The sequence below is a fragment of the Capsicum annuum genome, chromosome 1 (assembly GCF_002878395.1).
Source record: "Capsicum annuum cultivar UCD-10X-F1 chromosome 1, UCD10Xv1.1, whole genome shotgun sequence".
Taxonomy (NCBI): Eukaryota; Viridiplantae; Streptophyta; class Magnoliopsida; order Solanales; family Solanaceae; genus Capsicum; species Capsicum annuum.
In genome coordinates, this window is record NC_061111.1 from 17,344,011 (window position 1) to 17,369,620 (window position 25,610).

Sequence of the window (25,610 nt, forward strand, 5' to 3'; positions counted from 1 at the left end):
AGGCCTAAGTCGGCCAGACGATCTCACTTCTAATCCTCAATTTTCATAATTAGGCAAACTATGCCTCAAACCAGGTTAAGGTATCTAGTTCATCTTCTAGATGTCAAGTAAGTCACATTCAAGCCTAAGATAGCAACTTCGACTAAAAACAAGGGTACTCAAGTCAACTCTACCCAACTAATGATTTCAAGACTACCACACTAGCCCAATAAGGCCAAATATAAAAATCATGCTTCAAGTACTAAAACCGCATCCCAAACATAGGTTTACATCATAACCACGCTACAACTAATCTAAACTAGAAAGGGAAAGCAATAAGATTAAAAAGGGATATAAACATGCCATTTTATGAGTCCCAAGCCCGTATCTAAACTCCAAACATCAATAATTGATGCCAAGTCATCCTACTCATAATCAAGCCTAACATCCATATCCACACACAACATATATCACACATCATCTATGAAGAAAAATAGACAGAAGCCTACCAGAACCACACTTAGAAAACTTTCTATCAAGTTTTTTCTCTTCTAACAAACCCAAAACAATCCTTAAGTGATTATGTTCCTTTTTACTCTTAGAATAAACCAGAATATCATCAATAAAAACAATCACGAAAGAATTAAAGTAGATTTTAAATATCTCATTCATCAAACTCATAAAAGAAGTTGGGGATTAGTCAGTCCAAAAAACATCACAAGAAGCTCATAGTACCTATACCGGGTTCGAAAAGCAGTCTTAGGAATATCGTCAGGATGAATCTTAAGATGATAATACCCAGAGATCAAATCAATCTTAGAAAATATGGATGCACCCTGCAATTGGTCAAATAAATCATAGATACGGGATAAAGGATACTTATTATGGATCCTAACTTGTTCAATTGCCTATAGTCTATACACATACGAAAAATACCATCTTTTTTCTTCACAAACAAGATAGGAGCACCCCATGGAGAGGTAGTCAGACGGATAAAACCCTTACTCAATCCTGCAACTAAGCCTGTAGCTCTCTCAACTTAGCCGAAACTATCCTATAGGAAGGAATAAAAATAGGATGAGAACCTTGATCTATATAAATACAGTAATCAATGTCACAGCCTGGTGGTATACCAGACAAATCTTCAGGAAAAAACTCTTAGAACTCATACACAGCAGAAACTGACTCAATAGATGGGACCTCTATGAAAGTGTCTCGAAAATGTGCTAGGAAGGCCAAACAACCTCTCCTAATTAACCTCCTTGCACGCAGAAAGGAAATAAGTTTCATTGGAGTAGAACTATAATCACCCTCTCACTCAAGTCTATCTATTCCCGGCATAGCCACAGTTATTGTCTTAACATGACTTCCCAAGATAGCATGATACAGAGACAACCAACTCATACCCAAAATTATATCAAAATCTACCATGTCTTGAATCACAAAATCTACCCAAGTTTGATACCTCATAAACATAATAGAACAAGAATGATAAATCCTATCAACAACAACAGAATCACTAATAGGAGTAGATACGTGAATCGAAAAGTCAAGTAAATTACACACAATGTCCAATCCCATAGCAAAATTGACAGACACATATGAGAAGGAAGAACCAAGATCAAATAATACAGTGGTCATCCGATCACAGACAAGAATAGTACCTGTAATGACAATGTTTGATACCTCTTCCTCGGACCTGCCTGGAATTCATAGATATAGGCCCTACCACCAATTTAAGCATTATTTTTATCAAGCTGAGAACTACCTCGATGAGGTTGATTACCATCCCTACCTACCTGATGACCACTATGACCACTCTGTGAATGACCTCTACTATGACCACCACCTCCCGTACCTGCTAGAACTACAACTCAAGAAATCTGTTGTTGGCCAAACTAACCATAATTCCTCAAATTGAGAAAAAAAACTCCTAATGTGACTCGCTCCACCACACCCATCTTCGAGAATAAGAATGAAAGAAGTCAGATACCAATTGGAATCTCCAGATACTAATTCAATTCAAGTAATAGCACATAGCAAAGAAGAATTTGAATTTTCCTAGTGTCCTATAGCCTCTCGGAGGAAATCAAAGATGTCTCCATATCATTCTGCAAGACTCTACTAGACATGTTCTTTTATGACGAGATCGACGAACCTAGGTCTCTGATACCAACTTTGTCACTACCCAAATAGCCATGAGTGGCACCCACACTAATCTTTCTATGGGAGAACCATCTAAACCGAACCATTACCCAATCACTTAATCAATATTAAGATGATATTATTATAAAATCAACATAATAACAATAATCTAGGACTAATCATTATTAATACAGAAGTCAAACAAACTACTTACTAAAATCCTCAAGACCCAAAAATTATCGAACAAGAACTACTAATAAAGATTGTGTCTAAAGAGATATTCAAAAATAACATAAATAAAGAATGTTTCATTTCCCGAAAGATGGACAAGAACAAATAAGATGACCCATGGCAGCTTAGAGATGGAGTGTTCGCCCTTGGATCAAGATTTGTCATCAAACTCTAGAGGTGAGGACATGCCTGAGCCTCTAAAACACTTTCTGCACTCAACAAAAGAAGAGTACATGGTAGTATCAGTAAAAAATAGTATCAGTAAAAAATACTATGTACTGGTAGATATCATATATAGGCCAACACAACTTAATAGCATGTACACAACATAAATCAAATAACAAGTAGACAGGCATCGTCATATAATAAATATTCAATGAATCAATAATACAGCAACAACAGGTCAAACATTGCTCATAAGCAAGTCACATAACCATCACGAGTATCAACCATACTATAAACATCCACAGAATAACACAATATGTACACACATTTTATGGGACTTATTTTTGCCCAAATAGTCAAGACCTGCAGGAAATAATCTGTGTTCATGTACCGTACCGACGTGGTACCTGATCTAACTTATACATATTCATATCGGCGTGGTTCCCGATCCAACATATACATACCCATACCGGCGTGGTACCCAATCCAACATATACATATCCGTATCGGCGTGGTACCCAATCCAACATATGCATATCTGTACCGACGTGGTACCCGATCCAACATATCCATATCAGTATAGACATGGTGCCCGATCCAACATATGCATATCCGTACCGGCTGGTACCTAATCCAACATATACATATCTGTACCGGCGTGGTACCCAATCTATCATATACATATCTATACATGCATGGTAACCAATCCAACATATACATATATGTACCATCGTGGTACCCGATCCAACATATACATATCTGTACCAGTGTGGTACCCAATTCAACATATACATCTCCGTACAGGCGTGGTACCCGATCCAACATATACAAGTAATATCAATATCAAATTTACACTACCTCACAGCATAAAATACGATGTACCAAATTTACAAGTACGCTTAATGTCATAAGACAATTTCATCAAGTAAATTTTCATCAATTATTTATACACGCCTCAACAATCCAAACATCATCAATTTCAAGCATGTTTGAATACCTATCAACATGTATCCAATTTAACAGCATACACACAATTAAATTGAGTATAAACTTTAATTAATTGTAACCTACCTCAACCAACGAATTCAAAAATAGTTAATCCGCAAGCGCTTTGCCCTTCCTCAAATTTTCGGAGGAAGGAAAAGGCGTTGAAATATTATGAACTGTTCAAATATATAATCTCTATAAGATTATGAACTAGACGTTGAAGTTCAACTAAAACGTATTGTTATTCAATCCCAAAAAAATCAAGAGTCTTTACTCTAAATCCCTAGGCCTAAGATCTGAATTTATCAAAATTATAATTGATATTCATATGAAAAATGTCGGAACTAAAAGTAAAACTGAAGACGAAAACATTCTCTGTAAGACCATCAAAATATGAAAAATGTAATATTATTGTATTTGATAATTAATTACTATCATGATATTTGTTACAGTGATGTAGTATCAACTCCTTATGGGAGTGATACAATGTATTAATACTGCTGGAAATCTCACCTAATAACTAAAAATATTTTTGTACTACTATATACATTAATTAATATAGTTTAATCTAAGGCTAACCAATTGATTTAGTAACAAGGCAATTGTCAATTTTCTTGAAAAACCTACCAAACACACATATACACTCATACCGCTGATTTCTCGTCTAACACCTATTCACATACTCGCATCAGTTTACACAAATTTTTCATAGCATATAGATTGTAAAACTTTACCTGAGGTTGATCGAATTTCCTTTTCCCAATTCAGTCAGTATTGTATGAATTCATTCAGCTGCCACTCTTGTGTTTAGGATGTTGTTTTAAATTTGGAGAATTTAAACCTACTAGTTTAATTAACAGGAATGGAATAATATGGTATAGGAAAAAAATAATGAATTTTGACTCATTAAATTACTAGGTACACTAATTATCTAAAAATATCCCAACCGTTTAGTAAATTTATAAAATTTATTTGAAATCCCATAGAAATAAATTAAATATGTAAATTGACTAAAAAGTAGGTTCCAAAATGATTAAAAATATCAAAATTCTAAATCGAGGTCGTCTTGACCAAAGGTTTCCTGTAATCAAACTTAAATTTATTAAAACTCAATAATCCAACTAATGACGTCAATAACTTTCGAACACCTCAAGAATTGATAGTACTCGTCCATGAGTCATAATTCACGTACACCATCTATGGGGAGAGCTAAAATAGAAAAGATTAGAAAATTTCATAAACGACCGGAAGGGTCGTTATAATGGTCCACTGAACCAATGTGCAGAGTCAAGGTAACACAAGTTCGTCACTAAAAGATGAAGATAAGACAAGAGTACTTGAGATCAGGACTTGATAAAATCATAATGATTGATCACGTGTGAAAAAAAAAAGTGGTGATGAGTAAGACACTTGAAGATAAGCTGAAGAAAGTGTTTCACTAAGATGAGGAGATTAATTTGTGGAAGGACTTTGACTTAACATCAAACTCTGATGAGTTGAAGAGTCCATCTGAAGATAGAAGATTAATGATATAAAGGACTCTTTGAAGAGTTGTTAAATAAAGAAAGTGGTTGACATAATCACGCATGCACTAGAACAGATCGCAATCATCAATAAATTATCTCTACAGTTCCAAAGCTTGAAGGAGTCATAGTTAAACTTGTTCCTATTACTTAGAGTTAAGGAGTCTTAGACTTTATGTATTAGGTTGGTTCTTGAGTTGTATTATTTTCTTGTCTCAGTGAAGTATAAACTAAGTTAGGAGTATTGTTTTCAAGTTAGGGAACTCGAAGACTTGGGAACACTCACCCTGGGAAGGTTGGTGTTTTGTAGAAGTAGGAATTAGAAGTTTATAATTACTAGTTTACAAGAGTCTTGTAATTTGTTGAATTTTGAGGCTCAAGTGATTTAGTGAAGTTGGGGTTAAATCCTGTAGAATTACAGGTCCTGATTTTTTACACCTCTTTGAGCCGGGTGTTTTCCACGTGAAAATTCACTGTGTTATTTTCTCACTGTTTCAGCCAGTTCGAAACATGTTGGTCAACCTGTTTCATTAATAGGCAACAGTTAGGCTAAAATAAGATAATCAGTGGGGCACGTACTCTAACAAACATATTGATCAAAGTCTAGGTCACGATGGGAGTACCAAGTACTGAATCAGTTGGAGGGATGAAAGTTGTTGATAGAAAGGGAAGTGAGTTATTTGGAGAAGAGCATTTCAGAAATTTTGAGGGGTAGGGCATTCAAAGAAGATGTGTGAGATTTCTTCCAGTTAATTGTATGTTAGGTATGCAGGGTTGATATTAATGCCTCTCGAGGCAATTGGGGAGTGGCCAGCGGACAAACTTGATTTTGGATGAAATCTGCATTTTCCAAATTCAGAGAAAGTTTTTTTGATTGTTTTCATTTGGATGTCTCTTCTTGCCGTCAATGAAATAATAAGCACTGTTCTTGGTAAAAAGTTCATTACTGATGAGATTCAAAGTGGGAAAATCCTTGGAAGCTTTAAGATTAGGAAAGAAGGAGCTTTGAATGAATTGAGGAATATTATGAGGAATAATGAAGGGGAGGCAGCCCTTCTGACTTGATATACAAACTTCCCTTACAAAGTTATACCCGATAGTGGAGGAATTAAATGTTCTTTCTCATTTTTTTTTTTTTAATTTCACTTTCAAAGTTATATACGACAGAGGAGGAATTAAATGTTCTTTCTTCATTTTTCTAATTTTTGAAATTTTAATTCAATTATATTACTCCCCCTCCATTTCATTTTGCTTTTATTTTTAGATATATTAAGTCTTTTTTTTAATGCTTCATATCAAGTCAAAATTAAACAAATAAACTAAAATGAAAATAGAACTATTTTTTCTAAAATTTACATATATACACAAAATAACTTTACATTATTACAATAAATCCCATATTGACGAAGTAATTACATAAATCCCAAAGTTATTACTAAAATTTCCTATTTTTTTTACTATCTCTCACATTCCTCTTATACATAAAAAAAAAAATCCGTATTTTTACTTTCTCTCTCTTTCCCGTATTTGCTCCCTTTTTTCTCCTATTAAACAATTCTTTACTTTCTCTCTTCTTCCCATATCTACTCCCTTTTTCCTCCCATTTAACAATTTTTTACTTTCTCTCTTTTTACCATATTTGCTCCCTTTTTTCTTCCATTAAACAACCGATTGTTCCTCCATTATTGAATACCTTTTTCACGCTCAAATTCAAGGTATTGTATACTTAGAGGTTACCAATTTGTAAGTTATCAAACATTTATTGAACTTATATACTGATTTATTCACTAATTTTTAGTTTTTTTTTTCAACCTTACCAAATCACAACCTGATTTGATTTTTGGTTGCATGTTTGTGTTTTATGAAATTAATTGATTTTGCAAATCCATTTCAGTGTGATAGTTCGATAATATCATTTTTTTCAATTATTAAAAGTCAGATCTTTGTATTTTTTGTTTTAAAGTTGTTAGTTCTTATTCGGATTCTTGTTTGGTTGCATGTTGATTTTTATGAAATTACCTTATTTTACAACCTCATTCTAGTTTGTTAGTTGATTTTTTTCTTTTTTCATATAATACAAGTCAGCTCTTTGAATTTCTTGTTTATAGTTGCGATTGCTTAATCAATATAGTATAAAATTAGTAATGGATTCTCGTCCTAGTTTTAGTTTAGGATTTAGTCAGTTAGATGCTCAAGAACAAAATATTTTCGTTGGTTTTATTCCTGGCATATTTGATATTATACATTTATATTATTTGATTATACATTACTTTATTTATCAGAATAATGTATAACATTAGTCTTCTGCTTTATATTCAATTATATTATACAATAAGAAGGTGTACATAAAAGAGGTAGTTATTGTAATAAGTGGAATTATACGTTGTGAATGTTTGAATATTGTATAAGGTGACATTATACATTCTTACTTTGACCAAAGTTTTGCACTTTTTAAAATTGTATAAGGTGACATTATACATTCTTACTTTAGCCAAAGTTTTGCACTTAATAGTGTGATATTATATATTATGGAATATTACATTATAATGTATAAGTTATAATATATCAGTCATTATACATTACTTATTTTGAAAGGTGACATTATACAATCTAAAAGCTTATAGGTCATACATATTTAAGGTGAAATTGTGTATTATGACATTATATATTACTGCAGTCTATTATTTAAATGCGTAAGTTATCTTCATACATGTCTAACTGTTGTTTAATTATGTTTTGATTTATTTTTCTAAATGTATAAGTTATCATCACACATGTGTAACTGTTGTGTAATTAGGGCCTGATTTTATTTTTTCAGGACATGAAGTACCGATTAAACCGTTTAAGTAAATTTAATTTTTTTTACATGTATAACGATGTTATAATTATTGAACGGATGTTACTTCATCATTTTTCTTTAAATCAGGGACTGTGGCGTTTTTGTGTCTACCTATGCAAAAATATTAAGTGAAGGGCAGCAAATCCATTCATGTGGGTTTGATGCTGGAACTCAATGTGCACACTATGTTTCATTACTATGGCATTACAGAGTGACGAAGTCAAAAGAAGGGTACACGAGTGATAATGAGGATCCTCCTCGGCCGAGGAATAGTTATCTCCAAACAATTGATGAAAGTGCACTTGTTACTTTAGAGTAGAATTTTTTTATAATAGTCGTCATTGAAACAACTAATTTTTTTATGTTAAACGGTTACAATGTTACTTTTTGGAAGTTAATTCACATTTTATGGATGTCCTTATTTTTATTATACATACATATCTTCTGAAGAAATGTTTTACAATTACTTACACTATATTGTAATGTTACTAATATAGTTTGATAGTTATTGAGTTTGTCTTACATTTCATTATATATAACGTACAAAACTAAATTACAAAATAATGTGCTATTGTGTATCAACATATTGAATTTTTAGCAGTAGATAAATTATGTTATAAGTTAGTAATACATTGAACAAATGTCTCATACGTTAAAACTTATATAGTACATAACATCATACATGTTGTTAAACGTTCATGACTTAATAGAAAATAAAGAAAATATTTAACGACATACATATTTAAAAACTATAACACTATATCATATATTATTAACATACTCTTAATGTATTTTTTATATTAAATACTTTGTGAATGTATCATACATTTACACAAAAGTATAATCTATAACCATACACATAAAACAAAATGAAAAAGGTAACTTAAATTTTCACGAATTATGTTACATAAGTCTGTCATTTCTTATGTTGTTTAAATAAAAAATAATACATGTGGTCAGTTAAAAGTCATTATTGTCAGTAAAACATCATGCATGTTAATAAAGTATAATAGTATATCATGTATTACTTATATATGAAAGTTTAATGTATAATTGTGTAATACATATTACGTTTCAACAACTATTTACTATAATAGTTGCCAAATTACATAGTATATACACACCCACGACAGGTCGACAAAATTCAAAACCCCTTATCATGAGATGTAAGGTAATAAACAAGTATTTAACTCATCATCTAATGTCTTATGCATCCGAATGTGCGATTCCAGATACATTTGGTTCATCATATAGATATAACGGGGCATTTTTCGATATCCATCTGCTGATCCACCTCTAAGCATCACAAGCACCTTTTCTTTTGCGCGTCAAGTTTTCATGTAGTTAATATCAACTCCGTAAACAACCTTCATCTCTTCAATTATGTCCACTGGTGTGTGTATTCTCTTGTGATTAATTAATTTTAGTGCTGTAAATTCACTCACAAAATCTGTTGCCGCAACCAAATTATTCAGCAACTCCATCGCTAAGACTGCAAGTATGCCTTGAATCAAATCTTTTTATCAAAAACATTTCCTAATGATTCATACAAGACGCCTTCAACACCCACTTGCATTCTATGTTACGACAGTGCAGTACATATCTGCATTAAATTTTTACACCGAGTCATTGTATTAGACAAAAGTTCTACAAATCATATTTCAGTAAAAATGAAAAATTTGGGCCTGACATAGTTTCATTGTACATTCGTTCGAATGTATCATCATATGTTATACATTTGGAATTTTATGATTAAATTCCCCAGAACCCAACTTCAAAACATGAACTTTTTCAAAATGGCTGATAGCATATTACCATACATTAAACCATCAACAACTAAAGACAACACTTATATATCATACCTTTGTTACAACGATCTTTAACGCAATCGAATCATATTCACTACCTTCAATACAAAGTACAACCCCTGTTTCTCTTTCAAACTCGATTTAATCACTTCAATTTTTGCGTACTTCGTCGCGATTCAATTCCATGGCGATCGTAGCAATCAATTTCAGAAAGTAAATACTTTCAGAAACAATAATGACATCACTTTTGCATGATTTATAACTGATTTCCGACTCCCGGGCACCGAAATAACCCAACAATATGGGGATGTTCATCTTTTTTTTTTCAGAAATCAAGAAAGAAGTCGACTTTTTTATTCTCAAGAACGTATATCAATAGTTATGAAAATTAACAGTAATGTTTAAGAGTTTTTTTTTTAATTTAAATTTCAGTTACGGTATTAACTCATATACTACTTAATTATAGGTATTTAATGGAGTAATTTAAGAATATAGGTATTTAATGGAGTAATTTAAGGATTTGAAAGATATTTTCTAATAGCTCTTTTCCTTAATTATAGGCAAAACAGTTTTGTCATACATCTCACGAATGTATAACAAACCCACGAATGTATAAGTATATTTTATAAAATAGGAAGAGAAAAAACCTAAAGAGATTTTCTGTAAATACTTTCATATTACACGGGATTTCTGTGGTTTATCCCTATTTTTTTCTTAATTTAGGCCTTCTGCCCAGCCTCAAAGTCCAACGGACTGAATTGTAATTAGCCTATTAATTAGCCTCAATTTCAACAGGCCCAAAAATCCTTAGCCCAATCATACCCAAGTAACAGGTTATGCTAGATTGGCCTCATGGGTCAACTGGTTTTACTAGTGGAAATGGCATTAGTGCTTGAAAATTATTTAATGTTTAGCCATGACTTAAAAGGTATATGTTGCTTCTTTTGGTTCTCAAACTTCAGGGACAACTCAGCTTTCTAGTTCAAAACTTTAGAATATTATGTCTTGTAGTATATCTTTTTATTTTAAAACTTCAGGACACTGTCTTTAACATAACTTTTAAGTTCAAAGATTCAGATGATTATATATATCTTTAAGTTCAGTTTTTCAATAATTTGTTCGTAACTTCAATTTTTCCAATTGAAACTTCATAATTTTAGTGTCCTGAATTTCAGGTTTTTCAGTTAAAACTTTAAGGACATTGTGCCCTAAAGTTTCTATTGTGTAGCTCAACTCTTTGCATGTGTGTCCTAAAGTTCACTTGTTGTTCTTCCAACTTAATAGCATTGAAAAAGAAGAAAGAATAAAGAAAAGGGAAAAGAATACCGTGTAACACTTTTTAAAATATATAGCCCAAGTTTAAGATTTTGCCAAAAATGATCGGTCGGATAAAGTATTTTCACTTTATAGTCATTTTCTAATTTGAGTCATTTTGACCCATGTAATTCAGATACAGTCCAAATACAATATTGATACAGTCCATATGAAATACTGATACAGTTTTCAACTTGGGTCATTCGGAGCTTTTTAAAAAATTTTAATTTTTTTTTTCGTTATAAATTTTTTAACTAAAAAATATTCTTTTTTTTTATTGTTTAGAAATAATAATTAAATATAATTATATAAAAATGGTATAATTGTTACATAGAATATGTATCTATATAAGATATATGTATAGAAATTGTATTGTTCTATCAAATATGTATAATATATATATATATATATATATATATATATATATATATAGAAAGTGTATAAAAATTATATAATTGTTGTATAAAATGTGTAAAAAAAATGTATAATTATTGTATAAATTGGTGTATCGAAACTGTAGAATTTTTGTATAGAATATTTATATGTAAAAGATATGTATAGAAACTGTATAGAAGGTGTGTAGAAACGGTATAAAACAAACCAGCAAATTAAAATGGCTAGAAAGTGAAATTTAAATTCCATGGCCATTTCATGAAAATAGTTTAATTTGAAATGTTGTTTCTGTCCTTTGCGCTAAAGAAAATACATGAGAAAGAATTGCAACAATAATAGTGATCAAATTAATGAATTATCATGAAAATTTGATCGTGTATTAAAACAAGAAAGAACAAGAAGAAGAGTAGAGAGAATAGAGAGAGTGATTTTTATTTCTTCTATTGAGAGATGATTTACAATGAAGGAAGCCATTCTATTTATAGGGGGAATTTGCCCCTAGTTTCACACTAAAAGACAAATACATCAAATCCTAATAGACATCAAATAGATCTTGATAGACATTCACTATAATTGATATATATCATAACACTCCCCCTTGAATGTCTAACAATATGCATATAGGCTGCCTCATTAAAAACCTTACAAGGAAAACCCAGTGAGACAAAACCTCGTAAGGGAAAAAGAGTAAAGCGCGTATTAACTCCCACTAATAAGAACATCCTTGAATCTCTACATTCCGATCTTGTGCACCATCTTCTTGAAAGTTGCAGTTGGAAGAGACTTGGTGAATAAATCAGCCACATTGTCACTTGAAAGAATCTGTTGTACGTCAATATCACCATTTTTTTGGAGCTCATGTGTATAGAAGAGCTTTGGCAAAATGTGCTTCGTTCTATCTCCTTTTATGAATCCACCTTTCAATTGTGCTATGCATGCTGCATTATCTTCATATAAACTTGTGGGTACTTTGTCACATTTCAAGCCACATTTTTCTCGAATGAGATATATTATGGACCTCAACCACACACACTCTTGTCTTGCTTCATGAATAGTTATAATCTCAGCGTGATTCGATGAAGTGGCTACGATAGACTGCTTTGTTGATCTCCAAGATTTGGCAATACCCCTACATATGAATACATAGCCTATTTGAGATCGAGCTTTATGCGAGTCGGATAAGTACCCAGCATCAGCATAACCAACAAGATCGGAACTGCAATCTTTAGAATAAAATAAGCCCATATCGGTAGCTCCCTTTAGATACCGTAATATGTGTTTGATCCTATTCCAATGTCTCCTAGTAGGAGCAGAACTATATCTTGCTAACAAATTTACAGAAAAGGCAATATCAGGCCTTGTAGTATTTGCAAGATACATTAGTGCACCAATTGCACTAAGATATGGTATTTCAGGACCAAGGAGTTCCTCATTCTTTTCTTGACGTCGGAATGGATCCTTATTCACATCAAGTGATCGAACAACCATCGAAGTACTTAATGGATGTGCTCCATCCATATAGAATCTTTTCAACACCTTTTCTATGTAGGCAGATTGATGAACAAAGATGTCGTTTGTCAAATGCTCAATTTGCAAACCAAGGCATAACTTTGTCTTTCCGAGATCTTTCATCTCAAATTCTTTCTTTAGGTAATCAATTGCCTTTTGAAGCTCTATTGGCATTCCAATAAGGTTTATGTCATCGACTTAGACAGCAAGTATAACAAACTCCGACGTTGTTTTCTTTTTAAAAACACATGGGCAAATTTCATCATTCGTATAACCTTCTTTAGATAAATATTCACTAAGACGGTTATACCACATGCGTCCAGATTGCTTCAAACCATACAATAATCTTTGCAATCTAATGGAATACATTTCCCGAGGCTTTGAACTATATGCTTTCGGCATTTTAAATCCTTCGGAAATTTTCATGTATATCTCATTATCAAGTGATCCATATAGATAGGTTGTTACCACATCCATAAATGCATTTCAAGTCTCTCATGGACAGTGAAAATAATAAGATAACACAATGTTATTGCGTCCATAACTGGTGAATATGTCTCATCATAATCGACACTAGGCCGTTGTGAAAATTCTTGTGCAACAAGGCGTGCTTTATACCTTTGTATTTTATTTTTCTCACTTCTTTTTCGCACAAAGACCCATTTATAGCCAACAGTCTTAACACCATTAGGTGTTTGAGTTATAGGTCCAAAAACTTCACGTTTGGCAAGTGAATTCAATTCGGATTGAATTGCTTCTTGCCATTTTGGCCAGTCATTTTTTGTCGACATTCTGTGACAGATCGAGGTTCAAGATCCTCATTGTCTTGCATGATTTTTGTTGCAACATTATATGCAAAGACATAATCCACTACTATTTCAGATCGATTCAAATTAGTTTCAACATCACTTGAATTGATGGATAGTTCCTTATTTTCTTGAGTCTCAGGCTTATTGATTCCTTCAGGGATATCAACATTGCTCAAATGTTGAACTTCCATATATGGATGTTTCGTAGTGTCATCTTAACCTTTTTTTTCTTTTCCTAGGATTTCGATCCTTAGAACCTAATGGTCTGCCACGCTTCAAGCGTGCTTTAGATTCATTAGCTATGACACTAGTGGATGGTCCGTTAGGGACATCAATTCGAATTGGGACATTCTCTGCAGGAATATGTGATTTAGTGATCCTTTTCAAATCTGTAAATGCGTCCAGCATTTGATTTGCAATTCTCTACTGTCACATCTCTTTTTTAACTCCAAAAAGATTCGTTTTAAGTTTGAAAGAGTTTTTATTATTAAAGTGACAAAATATTGAAAATTTGCTTCGAAAAAGGATTATTTATATTTTTATTCAGAGTCGCAACTTGGCATAAATCGGGTTTGCCAAGTCACCTTTGGAAATTCTTTTCAAAATAATTTGACTCTAGAAACTGATCCGTGAACAGAGATTCCGGATAAGGAATTCTGTTGACCGAGGGAAACGTGTTAGGCACCCCTCGATCCTGTGGTTTGGCCACGGTCGCTTGGTGGAGCGTATGGATTAATCTGACATCACGAATGTATAAACCACACAAGATCACACAAAATAATCAATCAAATAAACAAAACAAAACAAAACAAAAATATAGTGTCCAGTCCTATTATACAGTCCAAAATAAAAGTGCGAAAATATAAATCCTATTCTAACCTACTCTAGTCCTAAGCTAAACTCCGTTGCTTTACCCGATACCTTGGGCCTTCATTACGAACCTCCTTTGCGCACATGATACGGCGGGGCATTCCCCGGTAAATAAGTACAAAAGACCTCGAGGCATCCCCGGCTAAATGAATACACTTTTCAAATACGGTAAAAAAATATTCCAAACATTCCAACAATCTACCAATTCTAAATTTTGCCTACCTGAGCCTAGTGCTTGCCTACCCGCTCGACGACATATCACATTCAACATCAGCAATGAATCAAAATACCATAATATTCATTTTTATCAATTTTTGATTCCTACTCCCAACTTTATTTTTATCAATTACACCATCAAAATTACTCAAATTAGCTCCTCATATCATCGAAATCACATTGTCAAGCACATAATCATAACATCAACAAAATCAAATAAATCGTAGTTACCCAACACATAATCACCAAATCACATCATCAAAATAAAGAGAAGAGATGAAGAATTGGACCTGAAATTGAGGCTTTCAAACTGTGTTATTCAATTAAAGTGAGTCCATGCTCGAAAAACTCAACAGAACCTCAAAAACAGACTCACCAACTCCGTACCAAATCAACCGCAAAAATCCAAAAATTTTGACACGAACACAAATCCACGAAAAGAAAACCCACGGCCCAAAGCAAAGATCACAAAGCTCGAAAACCCATACCTATAGCACACTTTGTTACTATTTTTGGTCATTTTTCAGCAGATCTCACCGGAATCGAGACTGATTAAACCAATTTTTGATTGCTCGCCAGCGGGTTTTGGCTCTTTCCGGTGGATGGTCGCCGGAATCAACGTTAGGGGTCAGGTTCGATGGTTTCCTAGTGCTCTACGGTCACTGTTGTAGCATCACCGGAGCTCTGGCTAACTTAACAGTGGCGGCACTGTTCTCCTCCTCCCTAAAATCTCTCCCTCTTACTTGTTTTTCGATCACTCTCCTTCTGTTTCTCTCAGCCCTCCCTCATCTTCTCATTTTTCGGCCGTGTGGGTGTATAAGTTTCCAGTGAGGTGTCTGATGTGTTCTTGATTTCATGAGGTCAGTCAAGAAAAAGGAAAAAGAAATAGCCCGTCCCCCTCCCTAATTGGAAAATGTGTGCAATTATGTATATATTCCTCCTTCTTCAATTCTGTTAGTTTGTATGGTGTGTGAAAGAAAAAATTAAGGTAGGGTGGGGTCACGTGGGTATGGTAGGGGTATGTGGGTGGTGTGGTGAGGTGAGGATAAAACTTGTTATGGGTTTTGTTAAGGGTTATTATTATTTTTTTGTATTTTTGTGGGATATAATCACATGGATGAGGGTACGTGGTGAGGTGGTATAAAAATGGATAAAATCGGACTTTGAAGGGGATAAAATTAGGTGTCTACATCTGTAGGTGAATAATCTTTTGTACTTCTTGCTGACAAATAGAAGCACGTGGATCAAGATGAGATAGTGATGAATTTTTCCACAAAATTTCTCTTTTGATATCACAATCCTCTCTCCCTAATTTTGGAAAAAGTATCTCATCAAACCGACAATCTGCAAATCGAGCAGTGAGCATATCTCCCATCAATGGTTCAAGATAGTGAATAATAGAGGATGATTCAAACCCAACATAAATTCTTAATCTTCTTTGGGGGCCTATATTGGTGCGGTTTGGTGGTGCTATAGGCACATATACACCGCACCCAAAAGTTCTCAAGTGAGATATATTAGGCTCTTGATCCAAAACCAATTGCAACGGAGAAAATTTATGATAATTTATCGGTCTAAGTCGAACAAGTGTTGCAACATGCAAAATTGCATGACCCCAAACAGAAGTGGGCAACTTAGTTTTCATCAGTAATGGTCTTGCTATCAACTGCAGACGTTTAATTAATGACTCAGTTAGGCCATTTTGAGTGTGAACATCGGGTACAGGATGTTCCACTTTTATCCCAATCGATAAGCAATAGTCATTAAATGCTTGAAATGAAAATTCTGCAGCATTATCAAGGCGAATAGACTTAATTTGATTATCAGGAAATTGAACCCGTAATCACATTATTTGTGCCAACAATTTTGCAAATGCCAAGTTGCAAGATGATAAAAGGCACACATGAGACCATCTAGAAGAAGCATCTATTAGGACCATGAAGTATCTAAACGACTCACTAGGTGGATGAATTGGTCCACAAATGTCCCCATGTATGCATTTCAAGAACGCGGGAGACTCAATCCCAACTTTTGTTGGCGATGGTCTCATAATCGGCTTGCCTTGATAACAAGCATTGTATGAAAATTCACCATTTGAAAGAATCTTCAAGTTCTGTAATGGATGCCCATTTGAATTTTCTATTATTTGTCTCATCATTATTGATCCTGGATGTCCCAGACGATCATGACAAAGTACGAAAGTATTGGAATTAGTAAACTTCCAATTTACTATAGAATGTGCCTCAATTACACAAATCTTTAACCAATAAAGGTCAGAAGATAAAGCAGGTAACTTTTCCACAACACATGTCTGCCCAGAGACATTCTTGGTGATACCAAGATATTCAAGATTCATCTCATCAAATGTCTTGATATGATAACCATTTTCACGGATATCTTTAAAACTCATCAAGTTATTCCGAGACTTGGGAGAGAACATAGCATTATTTATGATGAGTTTAGTTCCCTTGGGCAAGATTTAATGACTTTTCCGAAGCCTTCAATTAAATTAGCACTACCAGAAATTGTAGTAACATTAATCTTGTCCATGTTTAGATGAGAGAAATATTTCTTGTCTTTGAATATCGTATGTGTAGTGCCAGAATCAATCAAACAAATATCTTCTTGAAAATTATCCATAGCTTCAAATAAAATGACATACACCAAATAAAATATATATTAAATTTTTGTACAAAGTCAAAGCTTATAAGAAATTATTAATCACACTTTACTAAGAAAAATTTTTTAAAAAAAAGTACAATTAGTACGTGATTAGCTTAGCTTAGCATTCAAAAATTAAGAAAAAATAAAATACGTGCAAACAATATTCTTTTAGTTAGAACAAGCAATAACAATATAATATTGTTATATTATATTTGATAAAAAAAATTAATAATTAAGTAGTATGGAACATTAAAACAATATAATAAAAAAAGGTATGTAGTCATCTTCTTTTGATTTGTGGATTTGTTTACACAGCTTATTTCTATAGGCAAAACTATTAAAAGTGCTTGGCTTCAAGTACAGTGGATGCTGCTTATTGTTTACCTAAGAAATTTCCACACATGTTCATCTCAACGTTATCTTATTTGGTTAAGTTCACCCCCTTTTTTTTCAATAAATAATGACAAAATTAAATTTCAATTCAATTCAATAATAAACAACAATAATATAATTAAACTAATTAATACTAATCAAAAACTAATACTCATGCAAACAACTACTTTTACATGATTCTTTATTCACTAATTCTTAATAAAAATAAAATAAAATTAAAATTCATTCATTCTTTCATGTTTACGGAACCATCACCAATCAAGTGAACAATCTTTCCTTCAGGGTGCTCGTAAAAGTCTGCTACATCCAAGCATATGATGTCAACATTATTTTTAGAGAGAAAGTTAGCCTCGGGATTTCTCTCTTTCGTCTTTAATGATACTTGATAAAGATCAACCAAGTGCTTGAGAGCACGACAATCATGTGAATAATGTCCTTTTTTGCCACATCGGAAACAGGTAACTGCTTCACGTTTCTCATCTTTTCTCTTTTTGTTTGATGAATGATTAACACCTGGAACAGGATTTCTTTCTTGGTCATTGTGACCACGACCACGTCCATGACCAGGGTCGTGACCTTTACCACGCCTAGTATGGTGGGCGTGCACATCATTCACTTCAGGTAATGGTGCAGATCCAATTGGTCGGTTCTCGTGATTTTTCATCAATAAATTATTATTTTGTTCAACCACGAGAAGATGAGAATTCAGTTCAGTAGACTTCTTGAAACCTTTTTCTCAATATTGTTGCTGTAAGAGCACATTCGAAGCATAAAAAGTGGAGAGCGTCTTTTCCATCATATCATTATCATTGACCGTCTCTCCACAAAGTTTCAATTGAGAAAAAATTCTGAACATGGCAGAATTGTATTCATGAACAGACTTGTAGTCTTGAAATCTTAGATGCATCCACTCATATCATGGTTTCGGGAGGATGACCATCTTTAAGTGGTCAAACCTTTCTTTTAGGCTATTCCACAGTACGCGTGAATCCTTAGTAGTAAGGTACTCAATTTTCAGAACTTCGTCAAGATGATGACGCAAGAAAATCATAGCCTTAGCACGATTTTGACTAGATTCTGTATTTTCATTCTTTATGGAGTCTCCAAGACCCATAGCATCTAGGTGGATTTCAACATTCAACACCCATGAAATATAGTTCTTGCCCGAACTTTGAAGGGGAACGAACTCACACTTCGTAAGATTGTTAGCCATATGAAAAAAAGGAAGAAAAATAATAATACCTTAGCCTTAGCCTTCAAATTTGAGATGGTAGAGTCTCGGGCTGATAACGTGTTATAAAACAAGAAAGAACGAGAAGAAGAGTAGAGAGAGTGATTTTTATTTCTTCTCTTGAGGGATGATTTACAATGAAGGAAGCCCTTCTGTTTATAGGGAGAATTTGCCCCTAGTTTCACACTAAAAGACAAATACATCAAATTCTGATAGACACCAAATAGATCTTGATAGACATTCACTATAATTGATATATATCATAACAATATGATAGTTTTTTAGTCTAAGGAACAAATTGTCATAAAATTTGACAACGATATCTTTTGTGTTACTTAGTTATCATTCCAAATTTAGGTTCGTTAATTTCGACGCACCAAATGAATCTTCTATAACAATATCTAAACACACACGCATTATTTCGAGAAAAACAAAACAAATTAAACAATGGACGAGATTTTTGCATGATGAATAGAGGTGGTAAATGGATGGATTGAGCTGAATATGGACGGATTAAAACTGGGATGAGCTAAAAAAAATAGAAGAATCAATAATTACTTGGGTTGAGATAGATTAAAGCGGAGGTCGAAATTCATCTGTTAGATTCTTACTAAGTTTTAGTTGTTTTATTTGTTCTTTTGAAATCCTTTTAGTACCTAAGAAAATAATTGTATTCCTTTATTGTAGATATATGTAACATATTAACTTTAAAAAAAAAAATGTCATTAAGATTTCTTGTGGATTAATATGAATAAGATATCAACCCAAATTTGAATAGTCTAAAATAGATTGAAGAGAAAATACCCAATTACCCCTCTGAACTATACCCAAAAAGAATATGACACACCTTAACTTAAAGAGGGTCATATTACCCCCTTAACTAATTAAAAGTGTAATTTTGACACCTTAGTGCCTACGTGGTACACACGTGTGCCTACATGGATACTTCAATGTATTGTGTCACGTATGTGCCACGTGTGTGTCACGTAGGCAATAAGGGTGTCAAAATTACACTATTAATTAGTTCAAGGGGATAATAGGACCTCTTTTAAGTTGAGGTGTGTTATAGCCTTTTGGGGTATAGTTCAGGTGAGTAATAGGTATTATCTCTATATTGGATTGAAATTAGTTAAATCGAGAAATAAATGAGTCAATAATTAATTTAAACTTGAATCGATTGGACGGATTATAATTTGAACAAACAATAGAAATTTCGACAATTTAGAGTTTAATTATAGAAAATTTCAAAATTTTGTATGATTACAGAAAATCTCAATTTTGGGTTTGTCGGGATACATAATTAGCTTCTGATACATCCAACGAAAATATAATTTTTTTCTTTGTAAAGATACATAATTAGATCTGGATACATTTTTTTTATTTTGAGTTTGTTGAGATACATAATACATCTAAACACATTTTTTCTTGTAAAGATACTTAATTAGTTTTCAATATAAGTATTTTTTTTTATTTTGAATTTGTCGAGATACATAATTAGCTTCCTGATACATCTAAAAAAGGTACATAATTAATTAAAATTTTTGTAATTACTTAAAGGTAGAAATTTATGTAAATATAATAAATTTAGGTGTATAATTATATTGTTTTTTCTTATAATTAGTGGGTTAATTTTGCCACAAATAGACTAGGCTCTGTTTTCAAATTGAAAATGACAATACCGCAGCCAGACCACCTACCCTACCGTGAACAATTATGCACACATAAATTGGCCTCATTCACAAACTTCACGGACCAAACTTTATTTTATATTATTATTATATTTTGCTTCGTTCATAGAGGGAAAAATAAAGTATATAAAAATGAGAGTAAACAGGTTGGTGGGTCATATAATATAAAGACTTTAATATTTAACCAATTTCACATGTAACACATGATCTTTTTTGTCTGCATGTCCACTTCCACCAAATTTGCGTCACGTCACAATTCTTTGTTGTCTAGTGTATGAAAAATATATATTAAATTAAAAACAAATTAATATATTAGTGGAGTAGATGATTTTATTTACATCAAATTTGTCCCTACACTTTATTCAATAATTAGCAGTTAAAGTGAAGCGGATCTAATTTTACCGAGCGGCGTTGAGATTAGTATGAATTGTATTTTCAATAGGAAATATAAATTTATATGTATTAGTTTGTTAAAATTATTTTTTTTTATTTTTAAATAAATAGTATTTTTACCAACTTATTCTTAATATTTCTTTGGAAATGATGTAATTCTTAGTACTCCTTAAGTCATGTAAAACTTTCTTTATTTAAAAAGTGGTAAACTTATAATAACATCATTAATATCTTCTTAATTATCTAAAACACCAAGTTATTTAGAAATAAAATGAAAAGACTAAAATGTCACTTATTTAAAAATATAGAAAGTAATAATAATAAATATAAATTCATAACTTTAAAATATAATAAGGTCAATATAAAAACCTTAAAGATTGAATTGTAAATTACCTTAAAGAATGAAGGTAAATTTTGAATTTTTCAGTAGTGGCATGTCCAGATACTAGTATAGGGACAACATATTAACAAAGAATTACTAAAAAGAAAGTTAAAACTTCTAGAGTAACATATACTTGGAACTTGGGTGAAACTTGTGAGGCGGAAAAGGGTTCATCTGGATCCAAAGTTACTAATATATAGAGAGAGAGAGGTGGGGGGGGGGGGGGGGGGGGAGAAAATTTATTTATGGTAAATGTTGCATCTCTTTGATGAAAATCCTGCTTCGGACGGGGAGACTGTACTTGGGTGAAGTGAAAGTTCAAATGAAGTGAATTTGAAACGTTGCTGTCAGTTTCAACCTACATGATATTCATGGCGTTTCTTGCCAATACTATTATGGAAAATACTTTAGCATGTTATGCCAATACTATTATGGAAAATATACATTGGTCTATAGTAGACAATAGGGACCAAAAGAAGAACCAAGTTCAGTGTATTCTCCTAAAGGAAAATAATAAGACACATGCCTTCTTCCTGATATCTTTATTAGAATAAAATATGTGGAGATATACAATTCACAATATAAACGAGCAAGCAGCCAAATGAATAAATGGACTAGTTCCTTGTAGTTTCCTGTTCTATTTTGCTGTTGCATCTAGTCCAATCTAGTCTATCAAACTATCACCTTATCTTATCGCTCTTTTACGAAATCCCTTTTTCCTTCTTTCCTATTTTATTTGATGCTTCCTTTGTTATAATTTGTTTGTCTCATTTAACTTGACACAAGATAGAATGTATTAAAATATTATTTAATTTTATAATCTTAAATATGTCGTATGAAAAATTAAGATTAAAGAAATGTCAAAAAAAAAGTATATATAAAATTAGGTCATGGCTAAACTTACACCTTTTGAGCATTAGGAAAGAGGATAATCCAAGCCTTATAAGGAGATTACTCATCTATTGACCATAAATGTGAAACTTTTTTGGCATTCTTCGGCGCAAATTAAATTGAGTCGGATGGAGTATGACATTAAAAAACTCAAATGAAAGATGATAGTTTTTCTGAGGTGTATATGTAAATCCAAATATTCTCATGAAATAATCCGTTATTGTTTTTAGTCAAAATGTGATGCATAAAGGTCGTAAGCAATGACCTCCAATACAATTATTTAATACAATTTGAACATGAAGTTTGAATTGGAGAAATAGTGCATATTTCTGAAATGATGATCTCTTTCACATTTTTCTCATGAATGAATAGCTTAAAGTACTTCACACAATCCTAATGCAGCTCAAAAATTGGGTATAAGAATAAGCAGCACGACAGTAAATCACATTTGCTTCAAAATCAAATTCACCTGCCATCAAATTTCTTCATTTATGCATGGACAAAGAATACATAATGATAGATGCAATCTAACAGACAAGACGGAGTTGGAATATATGTTTAATTACATGAGCTAAAGCCCGATTATGTTGAGTTTTCGGGTAATAACATTTATGTACAAGAATATTTCGACAACCACCTAAGGTACAAGTTCGAAAAATAACACGAAGATAGCCTGATGAAATCTCTAATTCATAACAAAAACATTACATAGAGCTGCAGCAACCAGAGCGCCATCAAAGCCCACATGCTTTCTTTGAGTTCTATCTACTTTCTAGGGTCTTTTTTAGCGCGTTTCAGCAATTCTTGACATCAATGCTATCCTAAGCTGCTCTTCAGTGTAATGACGGCTACTCATTTTCACTGTGGCTTGCTGGATCATCAACTCGTTCACCAATGAAACACTGGCATGGTTCACATCTAGGTCTAGTTCCATGAGGGCCGCCATAAACCTTGCGGCTGGATGATTCTTTTTATTAGATTGTACACGAATCATAACATCCCATCCCATTATCTTAATGTCTATCTCCGCGTCTACAATCTTGGTTCCGGTGTGGCTAGACATCTTGAGATCTTGGTTTGGTGGTGGTTGACCAGGGCGCCTTGATTCTTTACTAGCTAATTCTTTCTTCAAATCCTCTATTTGGCTCTTCAAGTCTTCTTTATCTGACTCTGTATTGTGAAGCTTCGATTTCAACTCATTTATGTATGAAATTGCATCTCCAAGAAGTGATGCCTTGTCCATCTTAGACACATTCGGTACAACAGCTCTAAGCGCGTAGAATCTTTGGTTCAATTTCTCCCTCCTTTGCCTCTCTGCCTCAACATGATTCAAAGGTTCCTCCCTTCCATTAGCAGGCTTCCTTCCTCGCTTCCTTGGCTTCTTTTCCGGTTCTACAACTCTACTACTATCAGCTTCTTTCACCACCGAAGCTTCAAGATCTGAATGGTCAGAGTCTTCGCCTCCGCCTGACTTCATACCGGAAGAAGGCAAAACTGTACCCGAAACAAATGAAAGCATTCCTTCTTCATTGCTTCCCCTGGAAGTAGCTGACCTTTTCTTGGTCTTGTTCTTGTTCTCCTCACCTGCCCCAAATTGGGAATGGCCCGAAAACAAGTTCCCATTTGCACTACAAGCACTTTTCTTCGTACTATCACCAAAATTCAAGATTTCCCCAGACTCAGGCTTGCAAGAGAGCGATGAATTCCCGTTCCTATTACTACTTCCATCGAACCCAAAGTCCGAAAAGTTTAACTCCTTCGTGAAAAATCCTTGTGTTTGTTGATGAGGATGCTGCTGATTATAAGAACTATGACCATTCCCATTTCCAGATGGATGATCATTGTTCTCATTTCCATACGCAATTTGCTTATTACTATTACTTGATGGAATTGAACTTGTTTGAACTGTATTTAAAGACTCTCTAACTTCCATACCTGAGGAAGATGGCTCCGTCAACCAAAGCGCTGACGGATCGCTCTCCGGCTGCACAGCCCATGAACCTGACCCCAAATCATTATTGAAATTGAACAGTACTCTAACCTTATTCATCAGATCAGAACTCTGGATAATCAACTCCGTCGAACCCAATTCAACAACACCGTTAGCTGAAGGGATACACACCATCGTCTGAAGCCCGAACCCTTGGGCCTGCCGAGCCCGTTCACAGTGAGAAGCAGCCAATTTCTCTACTCCGGCAACCCAAATCGGGCTGGAACTGCACATAGCCTGGCCCGGAAGCCCGTTCCCGTTGACAAAAGATTGAGTCATGGAGATAAGAAAGAACCATTCGGTATCGGTAACTTCTTCATCAACAGCATCGTCTGTACCAGTTTGTGTCCCTGAAATCAACGAATTCAGCTCTCTAAGAACCTTCTTCCGATGTTCCTGCTCAGCAATATAAGCCGGAGAAGAAACAGATAATTTCCTCTTGTTTTTATCCTCCTCCCCTTTGTAATAACCATCACCCCAACCCAACACAGACGGACTCGAGAAATCTAAATCAGACGACTGCCAGAAGATAGCATACGTCCACGTCTCACGAGCACCGTCTATTAGGGTCTGAAGACGCTGCTGTAGCGTCTCCTGGTTGAAAAATGGCATGGTTTTTGACGCATCAACAGTCACAGCAGCAGCTGTAGCCGTTACGGAAGATGCACAAGAAGCGCCAGGAGGAGGGTAAACAGTTGAAGTATAATTGGGATTAGCAAGAGCAGCAGCAGTAGCAGTAGCACTAGAAGTAGTAGTACCACCCCAAAAAGAAAGATCGGAAGACATAAAAGCCTCCATCATAGAAACGTTGTCATCAGTAGTACTGTTATTCCAGAGATTCATGGTGGGCAAGCTGTAATCAGTCATTCCATAAAACACACAGCAGAAAACAGGTGAAAATGGTGTGTAGAGAGAGAGAGAATGAGGATAGAGGGGTGTGGCGGAGAAAAATGAGAGAGAAATATTGGGTTTGGTTAATAAGAGTGGAATTTGAGTTTGGGTTTTATTTGAGGTGAATTTGAGCTGAATTTGGGAGAATGAGGAAAGAGACTGGCGGGTTCCACGAAGGACCCGCCAATTAATCGCCAACATCACTACTACTCCTCTTGTACCATATGGGTCGCGGCTACGGTGCGGTAGTGGATCTGGCTCACCCTTAATTAAATGTTTTAATTTTAAAATTTTTAATA

The 25,610-nt window shown here is 33.7% G+C and overlaps 1 protein-coding gene across 1 annotated transcript; it reads right to left on the reverse strand.

Annotated features, from left to right (window-relative positions):
* Positions 1-22,877: 22,877 nt before the first annotated feature.
* LOC107870881 (transcription factor MYC2) lies at positions 22,878-25,609 on the reverse strand. The gene has a single exon (XM_047394607.1). The coding sequence runs from the start codon at positions 25,510-25,512 to the stop codon at positions 23,215-23,217; it is 2,298 nt and encodes a 765-aa protein (XP_047250563.1). The 5' UTR covers positions 25,513-25,609; the 3' UTR covers positions 22,878-23,214.
* Position 25,610: the final 1 nt, after the last annotated feature.